The sequence below is a fragment of the Bos mutus genome, chromosome X (assembly GCF_027580195.1).
Source record: "Bos mutus isolate GX-2022 chromosome X, NWIPB_WYAK_1.1, whole genome shotgun sequence".
Lineage (NCBI taxonomy): Eukaryota > Metazoa > Chordata > Mammalia > Artiodactyla > Bovidae > Bos > Bos mutus.
The window spans coordinates 28,185,187-28,205,602 of NC_091646.1; the positions used below are offsets into that span (position 1 = coordinate 28,185,187).

General features: G+C 47.5%; 1 protein-coding gene and 1 long non-coding RNA gene across 2 annotated transcripts; both read right to left on the reverse strand.

The window, feature by feature from the left end:
• Positions 1-5: 5 nt before the first annotated feature.
• AKAP14 (A-kinase anchoring protein 14) lies at positions 6-12,356 on the reverse strand. The gene is made up of 6 exons (XM_005887230.2): positions 12,259-12,356; positions 9,034-9,200; positions 8,858-8,949; positions 3,423-3,602; positions 920-972; positions 6-153 (listed from the first exon to the last, which is right to left on the reverse strand). Exons 2-6 carry the CDS (start codon positions 9,188-9,190, stop codon positions 24-26), a joined length of 612 nt encoding a protein of 203 aa, XP_005887292.2. The 5' UTR covers positions 9,191-9,200; positions 12,259-12,356; the 3' UTR covers positions 6-23.
• Positions 12,357-16,254: 3,898 nt separating this feature from the next.
• LOC138986418 (uncharacterized) lies at positions 16,255-18,803 on the reverse strand. The gene is made up of 3 exons (XR_011463270.1): positions 18,687-18,803; positions 17,906-18,117; positions 16,255-17,800 (listed from the first exon to the last, which is right to left on the reverse strand). It is a non-coding gene; the product is annotated as an uncharacterized lncRNA (long non-coding RNA).
• Positions 18,804-20,416: the final 1,613 nt, after the last annotated feature.

The following is a 20,416-nucleotide window of genomic DNA, read 5'->3' on the forward strand; positions in this document are numbered from 1 at the left end:
ATCATATTTTTAATATGCTCTGATTAGAAATCTCCTAAAATATTCTGGAAGATTCCAATACTGTTGAATTGGAAGATATTTGGATTCATTAAAACATATTTGGCCTCAATAATGTCCCTTAGCCATTTTTCTCGAAAGCGAATTTCTCCTGGTCTGCAGAGGAGGAAAAACAAACACAACAAAAGCTTTTAAAGGGAAACAAAACACTGAGCCAGGGATCCATTGATTCCCTGTTTACTCTGTTACATTCCTAGTGAGCAAAATGCCTTTTGGGGGTGGAGGCAAAGATTGTCTCCATTCCTTAGGCCCAGTCAATAAAAGGGTGAGTTTATATGTAAAGATTCTGTAAGAGAGCTGCTGTACAAAGAAAAGGAATTATTGAATATTATTTATGAGTGAGTTCCATGTGATTGTGAAGTTTCCCATTGAAACGATAGACGGGACCTCCTTTGGCCGCACCTTACTCCAGCAACTAACCTCAAGTTGTTAGTCACTGAAAAGCAAGACATTACAGATAAAATCCATTTTCTAGAACAAAAGCAGATTCTTACTTTCAGCCCATCTTAATGGAGTAGGTGGTCCAAAGAAGAAAAGTGACCATTACATAAATTATCTGTCGCTGAGGGCTTCCCAAGGTAGCTCAGTGGTAAAGAATCTGCCTGAAATGCAGGAGACTCAGGTTCAATCCCTGGGTTGGGAAGATCCCTGGAGAAAGATTTCCCAGTATTCTTGCCTAGGAAATCCCAAGGACAGAGGGGTCTGGAGGGCTACACTCCATGGGGTACACTCCATGGGGTTACAAAAGAGTGAGACACGATGTAGCAACTAAACAACAGCAACAACAAAACAGGCCTGCTGGCTTCTTGGAGTGTGATGACCTTGTCCTACTACCCTTTTAAAATCTCTAAATTTTCTTTACCTGTGAACTAATGAATGGCCCTCAAAGACATAAGAGACATCAATGGGTGTGTCCTAAGAGAAAAAGACAACTGTCAGCCAAGACCAGTCATACCAACTCATGATTCTTTACATTGCTATATGTATCCACAAGTATAGTCTTTAATTTCTAGAATTCATCTTCCCTGTGAATTGGAGATCTGTGGGTGGTAGTTGTCACTTCAAACCTGTGTTCCCCCAAAAGATCTTTTAGGCAATAAATACTTTAAGAGTCTCCACAAAACTGAAAACAAGTCAGGGGAGGCTGTGCTCTCATTACTAGGAGCATGAGGAAGTCATGTGCCTTCTTTACGTGGTCCACTTTACTCAGTCAACAGAACCAACTTACCTGTAGGGACAGCCTAAGAATGAAACCATATAGATGAACACGGTTCAAAGACATTTAAAAATGTCTTTTACAGTTATAAATCTGTCTCAGTGACCCCCCATCCAGTGTCCCCTCCAAAATTATACTTGGAATTCTGAGCCAGGCTCTTGCTCAGCCCCAGGTCTTCTCTCTTCATGGTCTCATGTACCTCCAGCAGCCTCCCTTTCCAATCTTAGAGCTTGCCAGTTAGCAAGATAGCTGATGGTAGACTGTATGACCAGGAGAAATGAGAAGTCCTTGTAGTCTACCTCTTTAGATCACTCCAGGTTCCAGACTCTCCAAATAGGTAAGTTTGTACTAGGATAGGATAAATATAGGACATGGTTGGCTGACTATGGTGTGGTCATCCTTAGAGTCAGGAGAGCCTCAAATAGCTTGTGAAAGGATGAAGGCAAAGGGGAAGTAACACTTTTATGTCTCCTGTATTCCAGACATGGTTAGTACCACCCTGGCTCTAAGGATCCTAACCCTGGACTCATGGGTGTCATTTGGACTCCTTTCACAGCAGCTGTCAGCATATTTCATATTCACAGTCAACCTAGTGGTGACAAGCAGTCATTCCTTCAAATACTCAGTGGCAACTATTTGCCAGGTCTTGTTTTACAGCAGCACCAAAATCCCTGCCTTCATGGAGCTTACATTCTGGTGGGGTTGCAGACTATCACAAGGTAAGAAATTACATAGACGATCAGAAGATGGTAAAGTATTAGGGAGGGAAGGAGGGTTTCAGTCAGAAGGAACAGCAAGTACGGAAGCCCTGAGGTGGGACTCTACCTGGCTTATTTGAGGAGTAGCAAGATCAGAGTGGCTGGACCAGAGTAAGTGAAGGGGCAGGGGTAATAGGAAAGCAGAAATAACAAGGGACCAGATCACACAAGGGCTGTAGGCCCTCACTACTCAGGGTGTCGTCTGTGGATCTGCAGCATCAGCAGCTCCTGGGAGCTTCTTAGTAATGCAGAAGCTCAGACCTGCTGAATCTGAATCTTCCTTTTGACAAGATCCCTGAGTAATTCACATGCATTTTGAAGTTGGAGAAGCATGTTGGAACATTCGAGGTGTGACATAACTTCATTTTTCCAAGACTCCCTCTGGCTAGCTGAAAAGAGACAGCATGCGGGTAAAGGTGGAAGCAGAAAGACTGGCTAGAAGGCTATTGAAATAATTTTGGTGAGGGATGATGGTGTCTTGGCCCAAGGTGGTCGAGGTGCAGTGGGAAGAGAGGCTTAGATTGAGCACCTACTTTGAAGGTAGGGCCAATAGGATTTCCTAATGGATGTGACTGAAAAAGAAGAGTCAAGGAAGATGACAAGGATTTTGGCCATCAGCTGAGATGAGGAAGGCATAGGTCAGACTTTGAAAGGAAAATCAGAAGTTCAGCTTTGGATACAGTAAGGGAGATGTTTAAATATCCAAGGGACAGAAGCCTGGTCTGGAGACAGAAATTTGGGAATCAAGCTAGAGGTGAGGCTTCCCTGGTGGTGTAGTGGTTGAGATCCTCCTGCCAATGCAGGGGACACAGGTTCGATCCCTGGGCCGGGAATATCACACATACTGCAGAGCAACTAAGCCCGTGCACCCTAGGCCTGTGCTCCGCAAGGAGAAGCCTGCACACCACGATGAAGAGTAGCCACTGCTCACCGCAACTAGAGAAAGCTCACACATGGCGACAAAGACCCAGTGTAGAAAAAGTCAATGTTTTCAAAAAATAAGCTAGAGGTAGCATTTAAAGCCAGGAGACTGGATAAGACTGTACAAGAAAAGAGGCTAGAGAAGATACCCAAAGGCTGAGTTTCAGGACATGCAAACATGAAGAGGTCAGTGAGAGACAGAGACCAGAGGACCAGTAGAGTAAACTGTGGTCAGTGAGGCAAGAGGAAAACCAGGAGAGAATGTTGTTGTTCTAGAAGCCAAATGAAACATTTCACAGAGGAGGGCGTGATCAGTGATGGCAAGTGCTACAGCTGGGCTCCACCAGATTGAAGACAGAAATATGACTGTTCAGTTTCACAAGGAAGGGGCCATCAATGGCCTTGACATGCGAAGTCTGTTCTCATTGAAGTCTCCCTGAAGGGAACAGGGCAGCCAAGGAAGCGCTTACCAGAGGTTTGTTTTTGTTGACCTTGATGGTGAAGTACACACTGGCAGTGATTTGGGCTATGGGTCTCCGAGCAGTTGGGATGCTCCACCGTACACAGTAGATGTAGTAGAAGCTGTGAAGCACATCTTCCTTCCTTAAAAACTCTGTGTAGTGCTCCCAGCGGCCTTGATACTCCCAATTCTATTTCACAGGGGAAAAGAAAAAGCACACAGAGGAAGAAAAGCAGACTTCTGTCCAAGTCCTCTCGGCGCACCCCACCCTTTTTGGCACTAGGGACCAGTTTCGTGAAAGACAGTTTTTCCATGGCCGGGGGGTGGGGATGGTTTGGGGCTGATTCAAGTGCGTTACATTTATTGGGCACTTTTATTTCTAATCTAATGCTGCCACTGATCTGACTGGAGGTACCTTCCGGTCTGTAGCCTGCATGTTGGGGACCACTGCGATGAAGGTAGCACACAACAGTAGGGATTATAGCCCCACTTGTGGAATCCATTTCTAACCTTTTAGACCGGGGTTCAAACTACAGTCAACTCTCACTTATCTCCAAGGGTAGAGGAGAGAAAAGGTGGAGCTAAAATGGGAAATAAGCTAGCATTGCAGACATTGCTTGAGATTGGACTTTGGAGCACAGGGGCTCACACTTGGGTGTGTGTACATACACACTGCATGCATGTCCACAGTGACTTCCTTCCGGACCCTTACTTGGAAGGCGAGTTTGGTTAATTGGCAAATAATTAGAAAGTCCTTAGGACATGTGTTCTGCTCACTCCAGGAGACCTAAATGTGTGACTAGGAAGTAATGAGGCTGGGTTAAGACTTAACCTTCCAATGCAGGGGGATGCAGGTTCGATCTTTGGTCGGGGAGCTAAGATCCTACGTGCCTCGTGGCCCAAAACATAAGACATAAACAATATTGTAATAAATTCAATAAAGACTTTTTAAAAAATGAAAGTGATGAGGCTGATTTCATCACCTGTTTGGGAAAACCAGACTCACTTCATTGCAGCCCTAAGTGGTAAGTAAAATAAGGTCAGAAAAGGAATAGGTCAGGATCATCCAGATGGTTTGGAGAAGCTTCCCCCTCCAAAGCACACACCTTAATAACACCTCAGGTCCACACAAGTCACGTTGCACCCTTGAGCCTTAGTACCAGGCCTTGAAAGCCGGAGATATTCATCAAGTTCAACGAAATCCCCTTGCTCTGGCTGTTGGGGCACAGAAAGCTTCCAAATTGGAAAAGATCCTAAATTAAGATGAAGGTCCACAGAAGGACAGGAGTAGGATTTTCTAACAATCCCACTGATATCTATCAGAAGAGAGTTTGGGAGGAGATGGTAAAAAACTTCAGGCCTTCTTTAAAAAAATAAATATTGGGACTTCCCTGGTGGTCCAGTGGTTAAGAATCCATCTCCCAATGCAAGGGACATGGGTTTTATCCTTGATTGGGGAACTAAGATGCCACATGCTGCAAGGAACCTAAAGCCTGTGCGACTGCATGCCACACAAAGAACCTGCATGCTGCAACAAAGACCCAGGGCAGACAAAATAATAATAAAAAGAAAAACTATAGGCTGGCCTTCTGCCTCAGCTGATTTTATTTCAAACTTATACCCAATTGGCTGTTAGAGTTGGCCAGAGAGGAACATCAGACTCTAAATTTCTTGAGATCAGGTCTGTGTGTTCTTACATAGATCATTATTCCTTTGAATTAAGGAGTCAACAGTCAACCCTATGAGGACCATTGGAGCATGCCTTTTATTTTCAACCTTTCTGTGTTATACTTGATACACTTTTTTAGGCCTAATGTTTAATGTCACAGATGGTCTCTGATGGTCCAGTGGTTAAGACTGTACTTCCAGTGCAGGGGGTATGGGTTCAATCCCTGGTCAGGGACTAAGATCCTACATGCCTCTCAGCGCAGCCAAGATTTTTTTAAAAATAATCTGTTACACAGTCACAGGCTCTATAGCATTGGAGTGGTCCCTAAAGATGATCTAATAGAGCCCCTCGCTTTGCACATGAGGATCCTGGCACCTAGAAATAGCAAAGGACAAACAAAACAGCTGGGACTGGGACCCAGGCTCCCAGGCAGCCAGCTCAGTGCTCTCTCCACCCCATCAGATGTCTCAGCTCTAGGATATTCTAAAGTGGGTTTAGACACAGTAAATTCAGCTGTCTCCATCAAGCCAATCTTCCCATTTTTATCTCTATGCTGTGAGTGTGTGTTATCCCATGTTTTGTCATTTTTACATAACGTTGCTTTATATACTCACTTCCAGGAAAAGAGTATTTCATTGTGCTATTCTGCCATGGATGGCTTAGACAATTACATACTATTAGACTCAAAATCAACAGGCACCTGGAAGTATATGCACAAAACTGTTATCCCTGGTAAGTGACATCTGAGGGAGTAGAACTGGGTATTGTGGGGTTAGAAGGGGGTTTTCATTGTCTACTTTGTGTCAGTGAGCAAAAAGCTGAGTTTTTTTTTAATAATGATATCTTAAATTTATTATGAAAATATTGTAAGTGTGTGATAGGCATGAGGGGTTTTCCAGGTTTTCTTGTATAAAGAACTTCTTTGTGTATTCTTGGGACTTCTCAGTGGTCCAGTGGTTAAGACCCCATGCTGCCAGCACTGGAGGCATGGGTTCAATCCCTGGTCAGAGGACTAAGATCCCACATGCTGTGAAGTGCACCAAAAGATAAAAATAAATTAAAAACAATTTTTTTTAAAGAACTGTTTTGTGTGTTCTTGTTACCGCATTGCATTGCTGAAGAAAATAAACCAGTTATGCCCACTGGTAGTGTATAAGTGTACCCGTTGCCTCCCCACAAACACACAAGCCTTCTGATACCAGATTGAATCATTCTTATTCACATTGTAATACCTTAAAATCCTTTGAATTTGCATTTTTCATTGATAGTAAACTGTATTATTTTTGGCATCAAAAAGGACTCTTCCTATTATGGTGAGAAAAGTATATCAGATAGACTTACAGTCAAAATTTCATTTTGCTGATTAATCAGAAAGACTTTGGACAGATCGCCCAAGCTCTCTGACCCTCAGGATTCATCATCTGTAAAATGGGTACACTGAGGTACCTATACCCAGGTTCGTTGTGAGGATTAAATGAGATAATGCATGTGAAGTGCTTAGCGGTGCTTGGCACATTGCAGTGCTCGCTCAGTAAATGGTAATAACTCCTAATTTGCCATCCCCTGGTGTGTGGTGAACTCTAAGAAATCTTCAGTAAGCTTGAGAAAGTGCTCCATTAGAAATGCCTGGCACTTAGATGGTAGACTTTACTTCTAGAGCTTGCTGCATTAGTAGGACTGGAAATGGTGGTTTTATGTCAGGAGTTACATAGAGCTTCTAGCTTTTCCATCACCTTCTACTTTCTAATTTGTCTGTGTCCTCACAACAGTCCTACCAATGAGTAAGACAAATACTTTGACTTAGCTTTTCATCTGTGAAGAAATAATGGCACAGAGAATAAATCTGTTCATACATTCAACACATATTTATATACCCTGGTGACTCAGCTGGTAAAGCATCTGCTTGCAATGAAGGAGACCTGGGTTCGATCCCTGGGTTGGGAAGATCTCCTGAAGAAGGGAACAGCTACCCTCTCCAGTATTCTGGCCTGGAGAATTCCATGGACTATACAATCCATGGGGTCGCAAAGAGTCGGACATGACTGAGCGGCTTTCACTTTCACTACTATGTACCTGACCTTTCTAAGGCCTGGGGACATGACAGTGAACAAAAATCTCTGCCTTCATGGACCATGTGTTCTGATGGCGGATAAAAGGCAATAGGGTAAATAAAATCTAATATCCTAGATAGAGCTGAGTTCTGATGGGAAAGAAATAAGGCAGAGGAGAAATGGGTGCAATTTTAAATCAGGTGGCGGGGAAAGGCCTCTGAGCATAAGGCATCTTAACAAAAACCTGAAGAGAGGGAAAACATGACCCATGAGAGTAGATCTCAGGGGAAAGGGAACAGCAAGTGCAGAGACCCTGAGGTGGGAGCATGCCTGGCAGTTGAACTGCAAGTACAACTTGAGTGAGAAAGGTGACCAGGGAGAAGGTGGTAGGTGATGGGGTCTGAGCAGTCAGTTGGGAGGAGGCGGGGATGGAGACTCGGATCACATGGGGCCCTGTAGCCCAGGCAGGACTGACTTTTAGCCGTTTACTCGGGACCGGTAGGATCTCCAGAGGCACGTTCTCCTGCTTGTTCTCTGTTCCATTCAGTCTGATTCATAAGCCCTGGGTGCAGCAGGCAGAACCTTTGGCCCAAACCCAAATGGGAGATGTTCTCCGAGTGGGAAGGCCCAAGGGGAACCAGAACTTTGCACCATTTGTCTTCATTGTGTTCCTGGTCCCCTTGCAATGGCAACAGCAGTCGTGCCGCTGGATCACAAATGGAGGGTGTGGAGTCCCGAACCCCTGACCTTTCCTCTTTCCCACTTGACTGGGGCCTCCCTGGGGCTGGGAAAGTGCCCTTAGGCCAGAAGGCTTGGATGGACTGACCAGAGGAACAGACACAGCTGGACACTTCTTCCAGGCTCCAGAAGTTTGCCTCCACCAGTTTCAACTGGTTTCTCTTCCAAGGAAATAGAGCAAGTGGGGGTTTCAGACCAGTCTTCTTCCTCCACCCCGCCAGTACGCAAAGCAACCCAGGGCCTTCTCCCAAGAGCTGCCAGGATAAGCCCCACAAATAGGTCAGAGCCAAGACCAGGAGGAAAAAGAAAAGGAGTTAGGAGCATGTGCATCTGACTGTACAGTGAACACATTCCAGAGCTAAGGCAAAACGCCTTGTGATCTCTCTACATCCCCTCTGTTAACGTGAGAACTCTAGAGCTGGGACTACAGAACCCCTGTTTTTAGAGAGGCATCTCCCTCCTTAGAAGGGCTTCCCCAGTGGCTCAGTGGTAAAGAATCTGCCTGCCAATGCAGGAGATGCAGATTCGATCCCTGGTTTGGGAAGATCCCCTGGAGAAGGGAATGGCAACCCACTCCCAATATCTTGCCTGGGAAATCCTGTGGGCAGAGGAACCTGGTGGGCTACAGTCCACAGGGTCGCACAAGTCAGACACAACTTAACAACTAAACAACAATTCCTTCTTAGGCCATTAGGCCCCCATTTAGGGCAGTGGCATGGGAAAATTGCTTAGCTGAGAATATCTGATTTTCTTAGGAAAGTGTACGGTGAAGACAATACAAACACTGGGAATACGATTGTGCTGTTCACCTTCAAAGACTATCCCATCTTGATTTGGAAATCCAGATGAGACAGTTTTTATTTATTCAAGTCGCCTGTGGTATCATCACTTAGGCTTTCTAGCAGGACTTCCAACTTTTCATCAAACAGGAGCCTTTGTGTCATTCTTCTCCCTTGTGTGCAAAGCTGGAGTGGCCAAAGAACTTACCAAAACAAACTCCTCAACTTGTTGACGGCCCTTTTCTTCTGTGAACTCACCATGGGTGATCCAATCGATATTTTTGACGGGGTTTTCAGCTTCTGCAAACAAAGTATGAATGTATTAGTTACTTCCTAGTGAAGCATTACCTAATGAGACCACAGGCACCCAGACAGGTTTACTACCTTCTGCAGATTTGACAGCAGCAGTGATGGCATCTTTGGCTAAAGTTAGAGCTATTTTTGTTATGTCTTGAGGATCTTCTGTAGCCATCGCCTGGCTTGTAGAACCTTTATCCTCATTTGCTTCCTTCTCAAATTTGACATTTTTGGTCACATTCATTTTCTTTTCACTGGAAAAAGAAACTCAAGAAGTTACTTTGTGTGTGTGTGTGTGTGTGCGTGTGTGTGTGCGTGCATGCCTGTATAAACTCATCTTAAGTACAGACTATCTCTTGAAGAATCACAAGACACAGGAAACGGTTGTTGCCTCTAGAGAGGGTATTAGGTGTTAGAGTAGGAGGGGTCTCTCAGTTTACCTTCTGTGCCTGGATGCTGAGATCCCCTATTCCTGAAAACCAAGGATTTTCTGATTCTCATAACCATGAAGACTTAAGTCAAGGAAGGTGTAGCCAACTGATTCCTAACTTCCTTATAGTTCTAACAGTACTGATTTCTAGTTGAGTCTTTATTAGAACTTCAACCCCCAGGTTTCCCTGGTGGCTCAGTGGTAAAGAATCCACCTGCTAATGCAAGAGATGTAGGTTCGATCCCTGATCTGGGAAGATCCAACATGCCACAGAGCAACTAAGCTCCTGTGCCACAACTATTGAGCCTGTGCTCTAGAGCCCAGGAGCCGCAACTACTGAGCCCATGTGCTGCAACTGCCAAAGGCCCTAGAGCGGGTGCTCTGCAACAAGAGAAGCCACCACAATGAGAAGCCCGTGCTCTGCAACAAAGAAGAGCCCCCACTTGCGGCAACTAGAGAAAGCCTATGCAGCAACGAAGACCCAGCACAGCCAAAAATAAATAAATAAAATTATAAAACAACAACAACAACTTCAAACCCCGCTTTAGGCTACTGAGGGCATGTGGCTCTTTGAAGATAAAGTGAATTAAAAGGATTCGAGGCAGTACAGTAGAGGAGGAGTTTGCTTTTCAGTTTTTTTCCTCTTGGATTTTACAGATATGCAATTATCTGTCAGAAACTACCTTTTCTTTTGCCATCTCTTTCCCTGCAATATATAAGTGTTAGCTTTGGGTAACACTTCCAGAAAAATGGAAGGGAAACGAGACAGTGGCTTCTTTTGCTTCAGGCTTCAAGGGGTGTGCTTTTTGGTGTGGCATCAGTAAGTATGATGCTGGCTCAGAGCTTGAAATTTGTTAAGAAAATATTTGTCTGCCATAGGGTCGCTAAGAGTCAGACACGACTGAGTGACTTCACTTTCACTTTTCACTTTCATGCATTGGAGAGGGAAATGGCAACCCACTCCAGTGTTCTTGCCTGGAGAATCCCAGGGACGGGGCAGCCTGGTGGGCTGCCATCTATGGGGTCGCACAGAGTCAGACACAACTGAAGTGACTTAGCAGCAGCAGCAGCAGCTCCTATTTTAGTGAGATGTTTGTGTGTGTTAGTCACTCGGTCGTGTCTGACTGTTTGCGATCCCATGGACTGTAGCCCGCCAGGCTCCTCTGTCCATGGAATTCTCCAGGCAAGAATACTGGAGTGGGTTGCCATTCCCTTCTCCATGGGATCTCCCCGACCCAAGGATCAAAGCCACGTCTCCTACATTGTAGGCAGATTCTTCACCATCTGAGCCACCAGGGAAGCCTAAGATGTTTGTAAGAGATAATTAAAATTTCCCAAGTGTGTTTAACACTTATCCAGATTGTGGAAATTAGTTATCATGACTGTGAAGGGTTCATCACAGAGCTAGAAGTCTTTGCACATTTTCCATCTTTTTCCCTTGAGTCTTGGAGTCTTTCTTTCCCTGCTATGCTGAAGTCTCCTCACTGAGGTGTACTCACTTCTAGCATAGTTATAAACCCCCTGCAGGCAATCCCTGCTTGGCCAGTGCTGCCTGAAAGTGGCTCTCTCGCTCCTAAGGGAGCTATTTATTTCTCTATAAATAAATAAAATCTTATGCCTTCTAGGCCCACTTTCCCCACCTCCCCTGCTCTCCAGCCGGGAACACTGAACTGCCAGGACTGTAACAGTGGGCTGTCCACACCCTCTGGCTTCCAGGCGGTGCCACACAATGGGGAGATCAGGCTGAAAGAAGGAAAGTGAGCTCCAGGCAGGTATTCCCCCGGGGCTCTCTGCCTCCCGGGTCACCCCTGACTGGCTGCATGGAGGAGGTGGCCACCAGTCCCAGGGCAGCTTGCTCACTTCTCAGTCTGGTGAGGGTAACCATCCTCTCCCCTCAATGTCATGGCCCCACTATTACCAGCCCCAAGGAGCCATCCCACCCTCCTTTCCCTACCCTTTGCCAATACCTTTGTAAATATTCCCTTTACTTAACCCTTCTCTCCGACTTTCTGTATGCCAGCAGTTTCCCCACTGGGGCCCTGAATCATAAAAAGGACTCACGTGAACCAGGAAGCCAACCTCACCCCAGGCCATCCAGCTCCACAGCCTGCCTCTTCTCCACCCTGCCCTCCTTCCTCCCCTCCACGCTTCACAATGAGTGATGACCTCATCACTGTTAGCCTCTTTCAAGAAGGTCATCCTTTGTTCCCTTTCTGGATGTCATCACTGGTCCCAGACTGTGGTGGGTGCTGTACTAGGCAACCCAGCTCCCCTGGGTGCAGTGGAGGGGTGGACAGGGTCATCCTTTGGGGGAAAACGGAATCTTCCCAGGCAGCCCATCCCAGAGTGAGGAGGGACTGAAGGGTCGGGGTAAGGGTGTCTGGAGGCCCTTAGCCCTCGAGAACTGGCTCTCCCACCCTGAGGCCTATGCCAATTTGGCCAAAGCAGTTTGTCATAAAGCCCATCCAGCAATGTGATCCTTCAGAAAACAGCCCATTTGGCTACCTGGTCATTTGGTGACTTGACTTTCAGTAAATTGCCTCTTGATGAATTTACTGGAAGCCAAATCTGTGCCCTTCAAACCCACCAAATTAGCAGGGGCCTTGTCTATAGAAGGACCCCAGGAACCCTGTGCTCCAGTGGGGAGCAGGGCTCAGGAGGCAGTTCCCATCTTATCCTCACATGCCTGTGGACCACAGACCCAAAGCCTCCCTCCCACCGCCCTCTTCTAGCCCTTTCTCTCCCTCCCCTTCCTAATGAGAGGCCAGAAGGCAGAATGGCTATGAAGGGTTGGGGTCAAGTTTGAGGTGTGAGTGACAAATGGGGAAAACAAGGGCAGGCCCCTTTTGCAGAGCCCTCCCACCCTTCCTAACCCTCAATACCTGAGTGACCCGATCCTCGGATCCTGGATCCTCGTATGAAACGGCAGCGGCCCAGGAAGCCTCAGAAAGAGTCGCTGGGCAGCTTTTACCCAGGCTTCCCGGCTGGAATGTTTACATGTGCTACCAGGGCAACACCAATTTCAGCCAATAGGAACCAAAGCCCAAATGATTGACTTCTTCTGTTAGTGAGAGAGGGGGCTAGTCCAGTCACAGCAGCAATCTGACCTATGGATCAGGACTAGGCTGTCCTGTCCAAGCTAGCTTCCCCCCAGCAGGTGGGATTGCAGGGCTGTGCCAGGAGTAGTGAGCCTCGCAGCTGGTATATACTGGGAGTCCTTATTGTGTGCCAGTCACTGGGAAGCGATACATCACAATAGCCCCAAGAAGTAGGTGTTGGTGTTTTCATTAGAGTTGAGCAGGGGCACAGAGTGTATTACATAAGTTGGCTAAAACTCAAACCCAGAGCTGTCCACCTTCATTGACTGAGCTTTTACTTATTTATTCCCAACTTCTGAGGTTAGGATCTCCCTTGTGTGCCTGATTGTTTTCAAAGATGTCTTTTATGAATCCAGGAGAAGCTTATATTGTAATGGTTATCAGCACATACCCAGGAACAATTTACTTAACATTTCTTAGTTTGTCTATAAAATGGGGATGACAGTGCCTATGGAATAGGATTCTTAATGAGGATCAAATCACAGTTTTACAGAAAAGGCTGAGAACAGTGCTTGGTACATCAGAGCCAAGGCAGGAGGAGGGCTTGTGTGGACACTGGCATTGGGGAGCACAGAGGTTCATGAGCTGTGAAAACGCTGGATGATGAGGAGTGGCCTGGGTTCTGTTTGTTGATCTGACTCCCATACGGCCCATCGGACCAACTGCCATGAACCTTCTAGTGCCTCAGCAGGCCCTGATCCACAGCCCTGCCCTTCTCCTGGGTTCCCTGGGAGAAAGAGGGGGAAATGGAAACACTGGGCCGGGTGGCACCTGCACTCCAAAAGGACAGAGCTCCAGCTGCCTGTATGCGGCAAGACCTAAGAAGCCCTGGGGCCATTGGTGCCAGGCCCAGGGTGGGCAGTGGGATTCTTAACTGCCCAGAGGAGAGAGATGTGCAATCCACCGATGAGACGCTCTTAGAAGGTAAAAATGTTCTCGAGGGGGAGCCAGGAAAGATTTCCCAGCTGATTAGAAAGGCTCCTCTTTGAGGCAAAAGCTTCAAGTGGGTGGCCAGAACGTCACCTTCTACCCCCAGCCAAGCCCCTCACTGAAGCGACAAACTCTGGCCTCTGGGCCTAACAGATTGAGAGACCTTTTGAACCCTCATCAGCAATGAGGACAGGGTCCTCCAAACCATGCCCTCCGCCCTCCTCGGATGCTTCCTCCCCGGGAGGCGAGGCGCCACACAAGAGTGTTGAGGGGAGGGGGCGGTTTGTAAGTGGGGGCGCAGATGGGAGAGAAGCAGGTGGGGCAGGAGAAGAAAGAGTAGGAAATAAGCCTCTGGCAGCTCCCCTCTCACACACCCCGGTCCCCAAGCTCTTGCACTGGAGCTGGGGCCGGGCCCGGGGTGGGGGAGGGCAGTGCAGCAGCTGCTCCAGCCGTGCGCCTGCCTGTGCCTTCGAGAACATGTGCAAAGACATGCCCCGCGGCCCCGCCTCGGGGCCCTTCTAGACCCTGCGGGCAGCCTGGTGAGTGTGCTCGGTCTGCTTGCGGGGGACCTTGGACACGGGGTCACACGGGGTCAGAAACGCGCAGTCTCCCAGGCTTCGTCCCTTGCTCCAGCCAGGGGAGGGAGAAGGGGTGGGGCCTCGCTTGCCCCGCGTGTGGAAAGTGGGGTGGATTGGTACCCAGGATGCGGTGCTCTGTGGGGGGGTGTTGCTTTGGTCGCTGTCAGCTTCTTTCTGACTTGAGGACAGTTAGGGGAGGAACAAGTTGGGGAGGGGGGCAGAAGCGGGCAGGGGGTCCAGCAGGGGCAGGAGAAAGGACAGCCACACCCTGGGCCTCGGCCTTTCTTCCTTCCCACCTGTAACCTGTTGAGGCTTGTCCCAGGCCACAGGTGCGAGGCCTTGCCCAAGGCCACAGAATCGAAGCCCAGAACCAAGGACACCTCCCAAGCTGACTGAGCCCCTTTGTAATGGTTGCCAAAAGCCCCCCTGATCATCACTAATAAGTTCCTGACTCCCAATTAAGCCAAGGTGCCCACTCCGCTAAACACCCCATAGCGCCCCAACCCATCACCTAACGCCAGCCTTCCAGCAGGAATTTTCTTTGTCTTGAGGCTATAAAAATTGGCTATTAACTCATGAAAACTGTCAGCTTTCCCTCCTCTGTCAGGAGGTCGTCCCACTGCATTCACAGTGCCCACATTATCTCTGCTCTTTGTTCTTAATAAAAACTCACTCCCTTCTGAAATGGCCTGTGTCTGGAAATTCTTTTCCAACCCGCGATCAGACGGCCTCAGTGTAGCCCTTCAGTCATGTTCGTTCCCTCTCAGCTCCTGCCCTCACCTCTCCTGGTACCTTCATGCTAAGCCTGTCATCCCCTTCCCTTGTTTATCTTCTTATTCCCCCAACCCCAGCCTATGCCCCACAAGGCTGTTCTCAGAGATGAAGCTCATGCTATATGCTGACGATCCCCTGGCAAGTGATCCCAGTCAGCTAGCACGGCTCTTCTGAGTGCTGCAGACCCTGAAGTGAAGTGAAGCTGAAACAAGTTTCCCACCCTCAGTGCACCTACAGTCTAGTTGGGAGGATAAACTGTGCTTACCTGAAAAAAGAAGAAGTGAGTCCAATGTAGCAAGGCACCATGGGTTTGGGCAGCTTCTCAGCAAGTGTGGCTGACTGACTTCACTTCCACCGTAAAAGGCCTGACCAGACTGCCCCAGGAAGGGAGAGGAGGTGATAGGAGCCCAGGGCCTTTCCTAAACGGAGGCCTGTTCTCCATCCATAAAGGCCACACACCCTGAGTACTGTGCCTGTCAGTCCCAGGTGGGCAGATCACTGACAGCTGTGATGTCACAGACCTCCCAGCAGTCCTTGAGCATGCAGGTCTGATACTGCGGGAGTGCCTCATTGAATAGCTTCCTGCTCAGTACACAAGTACTATGGCAGAACTGTTCCCAGATGGCTGGCCTTTTGATGGGGATGCCTAGATGGTCATTCCCACGTTGGGCCGCCCATAACAGACACTGGATGAAAACTCGAGAGTTGCCCTAGAGACTTGATCCAGCTTGACCCACAGACTAGGATCTTAAAGTTAAGAGATGGGAGTGGGCTTCTGGGGGCCTGCACTGTTTTCTGGCCTCTAGAAACAAAGAGTATTAAGCCTAAAAGGAAAACAATCTGTCTGCTAAGTGAAACAGACATTCCTCAGCCATGTGGTAGGTGGCACACAGAGGGACAGGCAGGTATGCCAAAGAAAATCTTAAACACACAGGAAAGCTTCTTGTTTTCTTGGGGGCAAGTGACACTCAGTGTTTCCATTGTCTTCCCTTTTCTCCTGCTGCCTTTGGCATTACAGTTCTTTGATGTCATAACTGAAATTGCATACTTGTTGGATTTACCTGGTGGTGCATTGGATAAGAATCCCCCTGCAGGGGACATGGGTTTGATTCCTGGTCCAGGAAGATTCCACAGGCTACGGAGCAACTAAGCCTGCAAGCCACAACTATTGAGTCTGCATGCTGCAACTACTGAAGCCCATGTGCACCAGAGCCTATGCTCTACAACACGGGAAGCCGCTGCAATGAAACCTTGTGCGCTTCAGCTAGAGAGTAGTCCCTGCTTGCTACAACGAAGACCCACTGCAGCCAAAAATAAAAAATAAAGTTAAAAAAGAAATTGCATACTTGTTTGTAAATTTTATTTCTCAACCACCCTCTAGCCCATATAATAATTGATTTCTCCATGTTTTCTGGAATTGACGAAGACACCTGCTACGAAACAAAACAACAGATGAAACAAAATGCCTGCAAACAAATAAAGCAGCATTTACGTGGGTTAACACAAGTCAGATCTGCTAGGCCATTTTCTCAATGATGCCCTGAAAAGAACAATTAGGTCTTTAGTCCTCAGTGAAGATTTGTGGAAATCCCCAAACTGGTGATTTGGCTCTTTATTGCCAAAGAGACTTTGGGGGTGGCCAACAGCATCAGACACAGAGGACATGCAAATATACCAAAGAAACCTTTAACGATGAAAGATTATGCAAACATAGCCTTGGATTGATTCTTTCCAGAAATGTCCTCATCTTGTCTTTTCTCAACCATGCATCAAACTGTGAAGGTCCTAAGAACATTCTCCTCCCCAGCTCAGACTCTACTCCAGCTTCATCTGGGAAGCATAAGAAGAGCATATCCCAAAAAGAGCATTCCCGAGTATGCGAACCTCAGAGGTGAGCTGTTTGGTCAGGAGTATGTGGATGTGGTGGGGGGAGGAAGGCAGCATTATACAAGCACACAGAGACTCAAATCAAGAAGTTGAATGCTAGTGTCTTTGAAAGTGAAAGTCACTCAATCATGACCAACTCTTTGCGGCCCCATGGACTATACAGTCCATGGAATTCTCCAGACCAGAATACTGGAGTGGGTAGCTGTTCCCTTCTCCAAGGGATCCTCTCAACCCAGGGATTGAACCTAGGTCTCCCACATTGCAAGCGAATGCTTTACCAGCTGAGCCGCCAGGGAAGTCAATGTCTTTAGACACGCAAAATCTGCATCAACACACTTGGAAAAGAAAAACCTCTATAGTCGTTTCACATGTCTTGTGTGTCAAAAAAGTGTGAAAGTACAAAAGTGTAATAGAATAATTTTGAGTTCTGGGTCACAAAAGCATCAGGGTGATGTGAAATCTTGAAAACCAAGTGATGTTTAAGTCTCTCCCCCCCATCCTGAAGTTTCCTGCTGAGGACAACAAGCCTCAGTCCCATCCAGTCACCACCTTCCCCTGGAACAGAGCAGGCAGCGTCTACCTGGAGGGGTAAACCAGGACCTGGGTTCGCACAGTGGCAGCAAATTGCATCTTTCTCTCTTTCAGAACACAACTTCAGAGCAATTCGTGTCCTTATCAAGGTTAGTGCCATCTTTGCTGCAATGTTCTGTGAACCCCCAGGCTGTAATCACAGGTTCCAAGAGAGAAGCCAAGACTGCTGCACTGCCTACACCTGGTTACGCCCTGGGTCTCAGGGTCCTCCCGACACCACATTTGGGTGCCTTTGGGGCAGCTGGGGGCAGACTAGACAGCTTCCACAGGCACAATGCCATCCAGTTACAAACTACTCCACAGACACGACGTCCTGACAGATGTCAGGACAGAGATACCCAGGGATGTGTGCAGAGCGCCGACTATCCTCCCTTAAAAGATGGGAGATCTGAGGCTCAGGGTAGTGAAGTGACTTGCCTGAGGTCACACAGCTGATAGGGGGCAGAGCCTCCTGATATGCTGGTACCCTCAGTGTTCACAGTCTTCACAGCCCTTCGGAAAAGAAACGGTTTGTTCTTTGCCCTTCTCGACCTGAGATGCGTCACATGTGGCGAGTTGGGATACACCTGTGGGAAAACAAAAGCCTCTGAGGATGGGATAAAGTTCAGGTTTACAGATGAGCGAAGGGAGAACCGGGGCTTCTCAAGTGGCGCTAGTGGTAAAGAACCCACCTGCCAATGCAAGAGACGTAAAGAGACTCAGGTTCAATCCATGGGAGGGGAAGATCCCCTGGAGCATGGCATAGCAATCCACTCCAGTATTCTTGCCTGGAGAATCCCATGGACAGAGGAGCCTGGCGGGTTACAGCCCATGGGGTTGCACAGAGTGGGACACGACTGGAGCAACTTAGCACGCACACACAAGGGAGAATCTGGGATCTGAACTTGAATGAAAAAAGGACAAGGAACAGGAGGAAGAAGCCATGTTACTTGATGGAGACCTGGCTGTTTTCAGGGTTTCTCAATCTCAGCAGTGTTGATGTCATCATGGACTTCCTAAAACTACCCCGGGAGGGCCAGCCCCTGCGCTGAGGCTATTGAGGAGCGTTGCCGGCCTCTATCCACTAGATGGCAGTAGCACCTCACGTGTCCCTAGGAACAAAAACGCCCTGGCTGAGAACCACGGCTTGCAGTCAGTTGGTGCTCCGTAGAGCAGCCCCGCAGACGGAGGCGGGTCCTCACCTCACTCTCCTGCCTGCCGCCCGCAGAGCTCCCAGCTGCCCGGGAGGAAGCCCAACACCCGCGGAAGACAGATCAGCCTCTGCAGTCTCTCTTTCCTTCCTGCCACGCCCCTCTTTGCTCTAGTTCTGCACGACTTGTGGCACTTTCCCGCGCAGCCATGCTAGTGTGATGTGCCCACACTCATGCTTCTTTTCTCACCTCAGTTGCTTATCTCCTAAATGCTCTCCAACCTTCAAGGCTTGGCTTGCTGTGGGCATCACCTGGAACTTACCTGAAGCCGTTTCCCTTCCCCCCATCCGAAGACTGGGTCAGGCCCCTACTCTGCGCTCGCAGCACCTTCTGCAGACCTGTCACAGTACTCAGCACCCCGTCCTGTAATGGCCTTGCAGTCCCACTGACTGAGCTCCGGAAGGGCAGGGCTGTGTCTTGTTCATATCTGGGGCATAGTGCCTGGTGTGGCATTCACTCAGCAGGGTTTAGCGAAAAGAAAGTGAAAGTCGCTCAGTCGAGTCCGACTCTTTGCGATCCCATGGACTGTATAGTCCATGGAATTCTTCAGGCCAGAATACTGGAGTGGATAGCCTTTCCGGTCTCCAGGGGATCTTCCCGACCCAGGAATCAATCCCGGGTCTCCTCCTGCACTGCAGGTGGACTCTTTACCAACTGAGCTATCAGGGAAGCCCAGATAAAAGGAAGGGTTTACTGAAGTGAGCCACAAAGACTAAAAGCACAGGAGGCTGGGAGTCAAGACACCAGGATTCCAGTCCCTAGGTCTGCTACTAGCTAGCCAGGTGACTGCTCCCCATCCTTGAACCGGTTTCCTCATCTGAAGAATCAGAATTTGGACTAAATGTCTAAGGGTCCTTATAAGTTAGAATTGCTGATTCTAGACTGTCTTTTTTTCCCATAAATATTTCACTTAAAAGTGTTTCCCAAACAAAGGGTAGGGCCATCCTCTTCCTCTCCCTTCTGAAAGTGTATGGCTTCCTCTAACCTTTTTCAAAGTCTTTTCCTAGTGATGATTTCATTTGACCCTAGAAATAATGATGGCAGCCTGGTAAATATAATTTCAAACAAGAACCACTCTTCCAAACAAGTGACAGAGGTAAAATATGTGTCAAGTGTTACCATCACAGAAGACAGAAGAACATGTGTTTATTTTTCTCCATGCATAGAAACCCATCAGGGTAGTGTGACAGTGGGGTAGGTGATGGGCAGGGAACTTGAACAGTCTTTTCACTGAATAACTTATATTGTTGGATTTTTGAGCTATGTATGGTATCTATTTTAAAAATTAAAGAATAAAACCATATGTATAAAATCAGCTACAAGGATGCCTTGTACAGGACAAGGAACATAGCCCATATTTTATAACTATAAATGGAGTATAACCTTTAAAAATTGTGACTTTGTTGTGTACATGAAACTTATATAATATTGTACATCAACTATACTTCAATCAAAAAGGTAATAAAACCAAATGAATGGCATCATTTCTCAAGCGTCCTTTCAACTGGCCTTAAAAGCAGGTGAGTAGTGAATCTGAGGTCAGTAGCCAGACCACACCTGTCAGAGCTGCTGTAAGAAAACCCTTCCGGCTAACTGCACTTTCAAAAAATCAAGAGAAACATGGGCTGCAAAGCATCACTATAGTCTTCTGGCTTCAAAGTGTTTTAATCTGGTTCACTCCCTGGCAGTAGAGTATAAAAATAAAGCTAAGTTTCATAGCAAGTGCTACCAAAAAGGGAGTTGAAGAATTCAGATGCTAATGCTGAACCTGACCAACTGATTTCTGTCACTTTGCAGCTCCTTGCTGCAAGCCCTGACAGTTATCTAAGGATGAATCTGCTACTGGATGGGCCCCACCTAGAGGCCCATGGACAGAGAACAGACCTAAAAATCAACACATTTAGTGACAGATTTAGTAATGTTGTTAAGTCTCCTGTATTCCTCTCTGTACTACCTGCTCTCTTCCTTTCCAGATAGTTCTCATAACAATCA

Bases quoted from the DNA above. Each gene is read 5' to 3' on its own strand.
- AKAP14 (XM_005887230.2), bottom strand. From the start codon at position 9,190: ATGAATGTGACCAAAAATGTCAAATTTGAGAAGGAAGCAAATGAGGAT. The intron at 973-3,422 runs GTAAGCGCTTCC...TTTTTCTCTTAG, and splicing joins TCAACAAAAACAAACCTCTG to GACACACCCATTGATGTCTC. The intron at 154-919 runs GTAAAGAAAATT...CCTCCTCTGCAG, and splicing joins GGCCATTCATTAGTTCACAG to ACCAGGAGAAATTCGCTTTC.